Genomic DNA, 11,418 nt, shown 5'->3' with positions numbered 1-11,418 from the left:
AAAGAGCTTCTCTGAACCAGAATTACCGAGATGGCAGTGAGTGAGAGAAGAATACATAAAGGAGCCCTGGTGCCGTAGTGGCTGCTGACGACAAGGTCAGCAGCTTAAACTCACCACCTGCTCCACAGTAGAGAGATGAGTCTTTCCGTCCCCGTAAGAATTCAAGCCTCAGAATCCGACAGGGGCAGCTCTGCTCCGACATAGAGACGTATGCAGGGTCTCTGAGTCAAAATTAACTTAATGGCAATGAGTTTAGAACACACACACACGCATTTGCTAGGAGTCAGAATCAAATTAATGGCAGTGGATTTGTTTCTTTATACAGTTCTGATCTCGGTGGCATCTTGAGTTTGGTACTGAGATGCTAACTATGAGATTATTGGTTCAAATCCACCTAGTGGAGAAAGATGAGGTTGTCCACTCTCACGAACAGTTAGAGTATATAAGAAGAAGTTCTATTCTATTTTATACGGTAGCTAGGAGTCAGAATTGACTCAGTGGCAATAGGGTTGATTTGGGGTTATTGTTGGAAGTCTGTGGGTGGCACAAATGCTTAAGCACTGAACTCCTAGCTAAAAGATTGACTGTTGGAATCCTCTCAGTGATACTCAACAGAAAGTCTTACTGATCTACTTTGGAAAACTCAGTCATTGAAGATGCTATAGAGTATAGATCTATCCCGATGAACATGGGATCTTCATAAATAGGAATCAACTCAACAGCAATGTATCATAGTAACCACATTTATAATAGATTTATTTTCCTATCTTCTGTACCATGGGTACAGATGGTGAAATAATCATTATTATTATAATTAAAAAATTTTTTAAATGTCCATGAATGCTTCCTGTTAAATAGATGATGCTCTGAATATGTTAATCTAAATGAATGTGCTGTTGCATGTAGCTTGGAAATTATCATTAAGAAATCCAATACGATTATGTTCCATAATTACCTCACTAGACCAGAATTATCATTTGCATATTTAAGATGATTTACTACCTTGTGCTCTATGAGCCTTTTATAATACTAAGAGTAATGATTAAGAGCTTAGCTAATTTGATCCTGAGATAAAATTGGTCTACTGACAATGGCAATGAAGCATATATGAAGATAACCTGTGCAGACAAAAGTCAGTTTGGGAAGGAGCATCGCCCGGTAAAACTGGTGCTTCCCATTACACACATAACATCAAGATAACATGTTTTTTGTTTTTGTTTTCACAAGTAAAGGCTGCAAATGAGACAGTCAGTGATTGCTCATTTGCAAAGTACTCAGGTGTTTGCTGCTCATTAAGTCTAACATAAAATTCTACAATCCAATAACAAACCACCCACGTGTACACAGGAATCAAGATAAGGAATAGTGATTTAAAAAAGAAAAAAAATCCAGTCGCTTTACTTTGTCGCCGCCTGTGTATGGTGTTTAGAAGGCAGTTCCAAGAAGGGTGATCAATCTGAGGGCAGATCTTAAATTTCCTGATCTCCTCTCTGTTTTCTGATTCCACTTCTTGCCCGCTGGCGCGGAATAAGCAGAGAATCAGTTGAGACACTATAAAATAATTAAACAATAGGTCGGACTTGCTGCCAGGCTTAATGAGAGACTGTTTATTTTCTTTTTGAAATCTGTGGCTCCCAGATGTTGGAGAGCGGCAGTGGACCAACAGCATTGTGTGGTTGGAGGGATGGGCTTGGATAGAAGACTTGATTGTCTAGCATGGGTCTGTCTGGTTTCATAGCAAAATGGCATCCACAACATGGCTCTCCAAAAATAGAGAACCCAGTTGTACAACTTATAAAGTCACTCTACACGTCTGCATGATTTTAAAGATTTGGTTGATTATTTTTTTGGTGTGTGGTTTTGTTTAAATACTGAGTCCCTTACCTACAGAAACTATCATCTTAGTTTTACTTTTGTCCTTTGAAGGTTCGTAGAAACCCCAGCTCATTTCTCTTGGAAAGAAAGTTACTACCGATCCACCATGTCCCAGAGCACACAGACAAGTGAGTTCCTCAGTCCCGAAGTTTTCCAGCATATCTGGGATTTTCTGGAACAGTAAGTATCAAGCAAGAAATGTTGTACTGGAATGATGGTAAAGGAATAAATGTGTCTTCAAAATATTATGGACTAGGGTCTGTGTCTCAAATCAATAGAAAACAGTAAATGTTGGGGAAAATATCTTTGAAAGTAATGCTGTTTTCAAAATCCACGGGCGATCCATTTAGGTTCACACAACAGGGTCACATGATCTGTATGGTGTGCCTTTGGTGGGAATAAGTGGACACCCACTGTCAGTGACAGTGAGAGAGTGGGTGGGTGGGAGTCGGGGGCTCTTGTCATCCAAAGCCAAAATGGACTCGATGGCAGGGATTAGTCTTTGGTTTTGAGTTTGGAGGAGCTTCCTGTCTCCAATGACCCTCTGATAACTCCAAAGGTATTCCTTTGCTTTGTGACGTTTAATTAATGAGTTGGTTAAAAGGTTAAAAAACTGATTTGTTTTCCATTCAATAATCAAACATTTTGTTTCATCTCATTCATTGTAACCATCATTTATCCTACATCCTCCCTGTTTCCTGTTACCATTCCTCTTTCATTCCTAGCCCTTCTGAACTTTGTCCTTGGACAAATGCTTCTCTTTGGGTTTAATACTCTAAAGACCCTTTCACGGGGGTCACCCGATTCATAACAGTAGCAACATTACAGTTAGGAAGTAGCAACAAAAATAATTTCATGGTTGGGGCGTCACCACATGAGGAACTGCATTAAAGGGTCGTGGCATTAGGAAGGTTGAGAACCACGGCTCTAAAGTATGTGTTCTCCTTCATGTTATTCCTTCCCAGACCTGTCTGTTGTCTGGCTGAAAATTACATCACAGGGTTGAGGTCAGTTGCAGAGTGAAGAGTTGACAACGGGCTTTAGTCTCAGGGCTTTGGCTCCTATTCACTGCTGCAAGGAACCCTGCCCATGCAATGGCGAAGTGCTTGACTACTAATAAAGAAGTTAGTGGTTTGAATGCAGAGAAAGACTGTGTGATATGTTCCTATAACGATTTCAGCTTAGAAAATCCTATAGAGCAGTTCTGTTCTGTCATGAGTAAATATGAGTTTAAAAATGGACTCACTGATACCTAACAACAATGACCAAGTTCACTGCTACAATACAAGCACCTCTCAAGATGGCAAGATACTACATTGTTTTTGGTCATCTATACTTCACTGTGAAAAAAAATATTACAACATTCTCTAAGAGTAGCTTTGAATAAGTATGTAAGTATATAAATTAGGAAGAAAGTGAAAAGAATATTAGGGCAACAGAAGCACTAGGAATAGGGTATAAAATATCCTATCACTGTTACATCCACTGTCTCCGACGAGTCATGAGTTTGATTGCCAACTGCAAGGTCAGCGGTTTGAAACCACCAGTTCCCACAGGGGAGAGAGATGAGGTGTCCTGCTTCCCTAAAGATTCACAGCCTCAAAAACCACCGCTCTACTCTGGCTCTTGGGTCACTAAGCGTGGGAAACAACCCGATGGCAGTGAGTGCACAGTATTGACCACCCATCTCTTCCCTGTGAGGGCAGGGAGTATGACCCCTAAATAGCTAAGGAGTTGGCCGGAGGTTTCTAACTCGAAGCAATGTGCCTTGCCAACTTTGAAACAGAGATGGCTGTAATTTGATGAGAAGGCTGCATTGATTTTTCCCTGCCTAACAACTGTTTTACCATTATTTGTAGACCTATATGCTCGGTTCAGCCCATTGACTTGAACTTTGTGGATGAACCATCAGAAAATGGTGCAACAAACAAGATCGAAATTAGCATGGACTGTATCCGCATGCAGGACTCAGAACTGAGTGACCCCATGTGGGTAAGTGGCTTGGACTTCACCCCTTTTTCCCATGGGCAGTGCTATATGCATCTCTCTAACCACTCTTTTTGAAAAGTCATGGGCATTCAGAAGATATTCAGTGTGTTCAGCAGAGGAAGATTAGAAGGCACTTATGAATCCAGGATAGGACCGAACTCTCCACAGCGTAAATGTTTGCAATGTGGTTGGAAATACTTTCTTATATTCTCCATCTGAATCCAGGTTTACAGAGAATAGAACCAAGATTGCCCAACTAGTTAGAGACAAAGAACCAGAATCCAGATGCGAATTCTACTCCAAAGCTCTGCTTCTCTCTTTCAGTCTGGCAAACTGCTTCTCTCTTGGATTTATCCTACTTTAATGAAGAAAGAGGATGTGAATCCCATGTGCATGCCAAGATTTATGTATCTAGTAATAGGTTAAGTGCAAAGAAGACATATGATAGAAAAGGAAAGGATTTTCTTGGTTTTACCACTGAGATATTCATTATTTAAGGGCCCTGATTTTCATCTATAAAATGGCTAAGACTTTATGTATCAACATCTCCCAGGCAAACTAAGTTTTTTAATGTGTTATGGTGCTAAAACACTTTTCTGAGACTTTAAGTGAAATTCCTTTAATGTTTACATTCTGTTTTGTTTAATTTTTAATCATTTATTCACCACCCAAGTTTTGTTGCTTTTTCTATTAAAACTTCTAGACATAATTGTTCTTCTAATTAAGGGAGTTATCATAGAGCGTCTGCTCATGTGATAATCTTAAAATTTTTATCTTCATCGTTTGATAAAGTATTTTCTGGCATTTATGGTATAGAATAGGTTTCTTAATATTGACATAAGGTGAAATGAGAAAAGAAAAGTGGGAAAAATGGCAAGTTATAACTTTGAAAATATACTGATGTTTTGTCATTAAACTTATAAAAAAGTGCACATTTTCCCCACATGTATAGAATGTAGTTCTCTATTTTGAGGTAATAAAAGGAAACAGATGATTTCAATGAGCAGGCCTTTCAAGGCATTGGAAGATACTAAATTGAACATAAATATGAATAAATTCTGATTTGGAAAAAGACACCATGACTGGTCAGGTAGAGCAGCATTGAACAAAAGGAAGACCCTCAATGAAATGAATTGACACTGTGGCTGTGACAGTCACCTCAAACATAATCCTTGTGAGGATGGAGCGGGACTGGGTGGTGTTTCATTCTGTTGTACATGGAGATGCTATGGATTGGAGCCAACTGGATGGCTCTGAATGGTCCCATCTCACATAGGTGCCATGTACCTGGTTCACATTATTAACAAGTGATGCAAGCCCATTGGTGGGCCATAAACCTCACATGTGTACAGTCCCACTCAGTCATTCTGATAGGAATTATAAGACTACCACTAGAAGAAGCATATTAAATAAGTCACTGCAGCACAATCCTAATTCTTCCACAGTGGTGAAAGAAAGACATTTACTCAAGTTTTAGAGTCAGAACTAATGGACCACATAAACACACCTCACAGTTGATGTTTGTGTCCTGGAAGAAAGCCTTCTTTCCTGCAGTACCAGATCTGTTCTGACAGAAAACTAAATTCAGACTCTTACGTTAAGAGTGGCTGACTTCCAACATCCATTGACTTCCCAAACTCAAAGCGTGTCTGAAGATGAAGTGACAACACTGAATGGGAAGAACGGAGGTTCTGACACTTGAGTTGGAGACATGTGGGCAGATAATCTAGAGTTGGGGGACAATGGAGCCTTTACATTCTTGTGAACCAGTCCTGTCCAGGGAGTCCTCTTACAGCCTTCTGAAAGGTTTGCTCCATCTTTGTCTACGAAGCCATCCTCCCCAGTAAAACCAATATCCCTTCTATTCTCACCTGATGAGGTTCATCTAGCTATGCCAGGAAAGACTGCCTGACATAGATCCTGTGGTTGTCCTTGGAGTATTGCCTGGAGTATTACTAGGGACATTTCCTAAAACAGATGTCTTACAAGACATTGCTGAATATTTCCAAGACCCTCTTGCCCCTAGGCATTTGGTTTGATGTTGTTGGTTTTTTCTTGTAGATCTATAACTAAATTTAAGTGCCAGAAAACTCTAAAAGATTAAGCACAAAGTGTGACCAAGCAGGAAATACTCTGTACTTCAAGAATTCCGTCTCTGTTTTCTAGTGCACACAAACTGAGATGTTTTGAATAGATGTGGGAATGGCTACTAAAGGTTTGCAATAATGATACAAAAAACATAAATGTGCATCAGTGTGAGTATACTGACATGGGCCCAGGCTCATAGAATCCACTGGTCATAATATGTTCCTCATCATCCTGAAGCAGCTACTTGATAGAATTAAGAAATAATATCCTAAAGGCACAATTACTTTACCAGATAGACGGTAATTCCTTGCATGGTGGGAGCAGTGTTCTTCAGGAACGCGTAGATCCTCTAAACTGGGCCTAATATATGAGTCTAGCTATGATCCCATAGTTCAGATTCATGGATCCAGGAAGCAAGGAAAATAGATGGAAGTGGGACCACTCACTATTACTTCCTAATGGCCCATTCAAAACTTTTGCTCAGTCTGTTAGTCTAGAGTTCTGAGTTCCAAAGGGAAGAATACTCCCACCAGAAGACAGAAGACACACTACTGACTCCATCTAACTGGAATTCAAGAATGCAACTCCCCCACTTTGGGCTCCTCATGTTTCTGTACCAATAGGCAGAGGAGGTAGTTTCTGGATTGATTGTTCTGCTTTACCTTATTACCAAGGAGAAATGGATTGATGTTATGTAAGAATATGTTATATAGCATATTCTTTAGAAGAACATGTCTGGAATACAGGTGATCTCTTCATTCATCTTAGTACTACCATACCTTGTGATCAAATTTAATAGACAACTCCAGCAAGCCAATGCCAGTAAGCTAATGCCTGAACCCATCGGGAATGATATTTTTGGGTTACTCCAATAGGCAAACAACTGCAGCTAGCTGAGATGTTTGTTGAGGGCAAAGTAAAAACAAAATGAATGGTGAAAGAATATAGCTCTAATACACATTCTAAACATATAAGCAGTTGGAAAGACTAAGACTCCTATGGATTATAATATTTCTTCCTTGTGTTGTTATATGTATATTTGTGTATACCAATACACACACACAGGGGCTGTAAAAAGTTTGTAGAAAATGTAATTTAAAAAATGAAATTTGTCAAACTTTTTGAATCTCTCTCTCTCCCATACACACACACATACATACACACACAGACAAACACAAACACACAAATTTAACTGATATTAATTCAGTGGAGAAACCAGCCAAAGATATGTCTACTCTAAGGAAAGGTTATTTAGCAGCATGTAAAAATTATCCAACAAAATATTTAATACCACATTCAAGTAAAATGTAAAAATATTTGCAGCAGTATATCAATAGATAACAGCCAAAAATCCATGCCAAATTCAAAAGATATCATGGGGTGAGGGATATAAATTTTGTCAGATGAATCTTGGCTGAAAATAGAGAATAACAGAAACTTGGTGAGTGTATTTTATTTACTGTGGAAAGGTGTTTGACTATGTGTATCATAAAAAATTGTGAGTAACATTGTAAAGAATGGGAATTCTACAACACTTAATTGTGTTCAAACAGAACCCACACATATAACAAGAGACAACCATTTGAACAGGACAAAGGACTATTATGTGGCTTACAATCAAGAAAAAAAGTGTAACAGGGTTGTATCCTTCCACTATACTTACTCAGTCCATATGGTGAGCAAACAATTTGAAGAGCTGAATGAAGAAGATCATGGTGTCAAATTGGAGAAACTGAACTTGATTTTAATATTTTTCTAACATTTGATATATAGATATACAACTTGATTGCTGAAAAAAAAGAAAACTTGAAAAACTGATGAAAATCGAATACGATAGCCTTCGATATGGATTTCACCTCAACATAAAGAAAACAAAAGTTATTATAATTAGACCAATCAGGACAATTATAAGAAACATGGAAAATATTAATATTTTCAAGAATTTAATTTTACTTGGGCCCACAATCTGCATCATGGAAGTATCAGTCAAGAAACTTATCAGTGTATTGCATTGGGCAAATCTGCTACCCAAAAAATGGAAGAAACAATTTAAAGAAACAATGATGTCACTTTGAGCTAAGATGTGCTTGACCTAAATCATGGTATTTTCAGTCACCTAGTTTTCATGTAAAATCTGTCATTAATAACAAAGGTCGTACGAAGATGTAATGTTATTTGAGTTATGCTGTTGGTAGAGAATATTGGATATTCCATTGTCATTGATTGAATTATGCCCCCCTAAATTATGTGTCATTCTATTAGCTATGAGATGGAACCCACTCAATGACACCTAAACCCAGGGACAAGGGAACAACAAGTGATCTAAAATCAATGGGGAGGAGGGTATAGGATGCCTGGTAGGGCTTGATCAAGGACAATGTAGGGAAGAGGAATTACTGAAATCCAAATGAAGGCTGAACATGATAGTGGGACAAGAGCAAAGTAAGCGGAAATAGAGAAAAAAACTAGGAGATAAAGGACATTTATATAAGTCTAAATAACAGGCATGTACATATGTAAATGTATTTATATGCAATGATAGGGAAATAGATCTATGTACATATATTTATATGTTAAGTATTAAGGCAGCAGACAGACATTGGGCTTCTATTCAAGTACTCCCTCAACACAAGAACGCTTTGTTCTAATAACCTGGCATTCTGTGATGCTCACCTTTCTGACACAAACGCTGAAGACAAAGTGGGTGCATAAGCAATTATGGTGAAGAAAGCCGATGGTGCTCAGCTATCAAAAGATATAGCGCCTGGGGTCTTAAAGGCTTGAAGATAAACAAGTGGCCATCTAGCCGAGAAGCAACAAAGCCCACATGGAAGAAGCGCACAGCCTGTGTGATCCTGAGGTGTCTGTGGGATCAGGTATGACATCAAAGACCCAGAACAAAAAATCATATCGACGTGAATGGGGGGGAGTGCAAATTAGAGATCCACAGCTCATCTGTAGACAGTTGGGCATCCCTTCACAGAAGGGTCAAAAGGAAGAAACGAGCCAGCCAGGGTGCAGTGTAGCACCAATGAAACATGCAATTTTCCTCTAGTTCTTTAATGCTCCCCCCACACACTATCATGACCCCAATTCTACCTCACAAATCCGGCTAGACCAGAGCATATACACTGGTAGAGATAAGAGCTGGAACCACAGGGAATCTAGGCCAAATAAGCCCTTCAGGACCAATAATGAGAGCAGCAATACCAGAAGGGGAAGGGGAAGGTGGGGAAGAAAGGGGGCACCAATCACAATGATCAAAAAAAAAAACCCTGCCAGGGGGATGGACAACAGAAAAGTGGGTGAAGGGAAACAGTGGTCGGTGTAAGACATGAAAAAATAATAATTTATAAATTATCAAGAGTTCATGAGGGAGGGAGGGGAGGGGAAGGGGATGAGCTGATACCAAGGGCTCAAGTAGAAAGAAAATGTTTTGAAAATGATCATGTCAACATATGTACAAAGGTGCTTGACACAATGGATATGTGTATTGATTGTGAAAAGAGATGTAAGAGGCCCCCAATAAAATGATTTTTTTTTAAAAAAAGATAAGTGTCAGTTTGGCTGGGCCATGATTCTCAGTGGTTTGGTAGTTGCATAGTGATGTAATATGGCAGTGGAGTAATGACCCTTCTTGATATGATCTGATGTAATAAGCCAATGAATTGTAAGGGGATTAAGGGTGGGTGCACTACCCTTAATCCCACCACAGCCCTGATCTAATCTAAAGAAAGTTTCTCAGAGGTGTGACTTGCAGCACCTTCTATCTCACAATAGATAAAGGAAAACAGAAGTGAGCAGGGAGAGGGAGTTAATAATACCAGGACGATTTATGAAATTCCCTGTAGTAGATGGTGCCACACTTTCTCTACACCTTTGAAGAGATAAAGGACACCATTGCTAATGTATAAAGGGTGCCCTGGTATATTACCATCACTTATTAGCTCATTGGCCTTGAATCTACCCATTCACTTTAACTGATGGCAGAAATAAATTGGGGTCTAAGACTCAGGATAGAAAAAAACTGTGACAAGTGTAGAATTCACACGAGTCAGGAAAAGCTGGAAAAGAACAGTAAATGGGCTTGTGCACTAGTGAAAACACAGTAGGACACTTGGAAGCAACTGCATTGAAAGGAATATACAAGTAGACTGGAAATGAACTTGACTTATTTATTCCTTACAAATTTTAATTCTGTGTGACTCCTGGATCTTGCCTCAATGTAGGACTATTCCAGTGTCCGCTTTTCTGTCCCCGTGCGAGAGCCACCTGTCCAGAGCCACTAAGTCCATCTCAATTCTTGGTGACTCCATGTGTGTCAGAGAACTGCGTTCTGTAGAGTTCTCAATGATTGATTTTTTTTTTTTTTTAATTTAGAACTCTATCGCCCTGGTGGCCTTTCTTCTGAGGTACTTCTGAGGTGTTGGTTCAGACTTCTAACCTTTCATTTGACAGCTAGGTATGTTAGGCCACATGTAAAACCACCACCGAAACCTGTTGCTATTGAGTGGATTCTGATGCATCGTGACCTCATGCCACAGAGCAGAACTGCCCAGAGGGCCATGGGTAATCTTTTAAGAAACACATATTTCTCTATTCATGGCCAGGTGCTTACCCACTGCACCACTAAGACACCTTTAAGGTTACATAGCCCCACTGACACCTAATCAATTTGGATTCACAGCAACCTCTACTTCAGCAGCCAACCAGTTGAGTGGGAAAATGCTAGACCTGTGCAGGGCATTTCTAAGTAGTGTTTTGGTTTGGAAACAAGAACTAGGGTACTATTAGATGCCCATGCTTCCTAAACTAACTGCTGCTGCAACTGGTGTGAGGCATTTTTCTTCAATTATTTCGGTAGCAATTTTTTTCTTTTCCATGTCTAGGTAAATAACCAAATGGTTCCTAAGCCCTGCACATAAATTACGTTCCACCTGCATACACTGCATTTAAAAATTTAGGGTCCCAGCCAAACTTTTTCTCACTTTGCCAGAAATATAACTGGCAAGACATGTCTGATTTTTAAGGTGGAAATCTTGAAATTAAAGATTTAATTTTATTTTAATTCTATTTTGTAAATTTTATTTAATTCTATTTTTATTGTCGTTTGATACAACCCTCCCCATAATAACTAGTTATGAAATGAAATCATAAGGTTTACTCTGAGTCTTAACAGAAGGAATCTGGATTGGCCGGATGTGTCTATCTTGTTCACTCAAATGCTTTTTGTTTTACTGGGTACCCTAAAACGGCCTTGGGTTACTGAAGGATGGGGGAAAGAGCTTCTCAGAAAGATTTAATCTTATTCTGTGTTCTCCACATGTTATGACCTTCTTCTTGTCCCTGTCTAATATGTTACTATGTATCTGGTTTGCATTACATATAGCCTGTTTACGTAAGAAGGCCCAGCTTTCCAGAGATGGATAATATTAACACGAGGTATTCTCCCAGAATGATTGATGG

General features: G+C 39.2%; 1 protein-coding gene across 1 annotated transcript in view; it reads left to right on the top strand.

The window, feature by feature from the left end:
* TP63 (tumor protein p63) overlaps positions 1 to 11,418 on the top strand; it is a 240,328-nt gene that overhangs the window by 79,385 nt on the left and 149,525 nt on the right. The window contains exons 2-3 of the mRNA XM_004713461.2: positions 1,927 to 2,055; positions 3,735 to 3,867. Coding sequence (XP_004713518.1) covers positions 1,927 to 2,055; positions 3,735 to 3,867 — 262 coding nt within the window. The remainder of the gene's footprint in view (positions 1 to 1,926; positions 2,056 to 3,734; positions 3,868 to 11,418) is intronic.

Source organism: Echinops telfairi, unplaced genomic scaffold (genome assembly GCF_000313985.2).
Source record: "Echinops telfairi isolate 266 unplaced genomic scaffold, ASM31398v2 ScPeMD7_7407;HRSCAF=8445, whole genome shotgun sequence".
Taxonomy (NCBI): domain Eukaryota; kingdom Metazoa; phylum Chordata; class Mammalia; order Afrosoricida; family Tenrecidae; genus Echinops; species Echinops telfairi.
The sequence above is the reverse complement of the archived record's forward strand: the minus strand, read 5'-3'. Positions and strand labels throughout refer to the sequence as shown.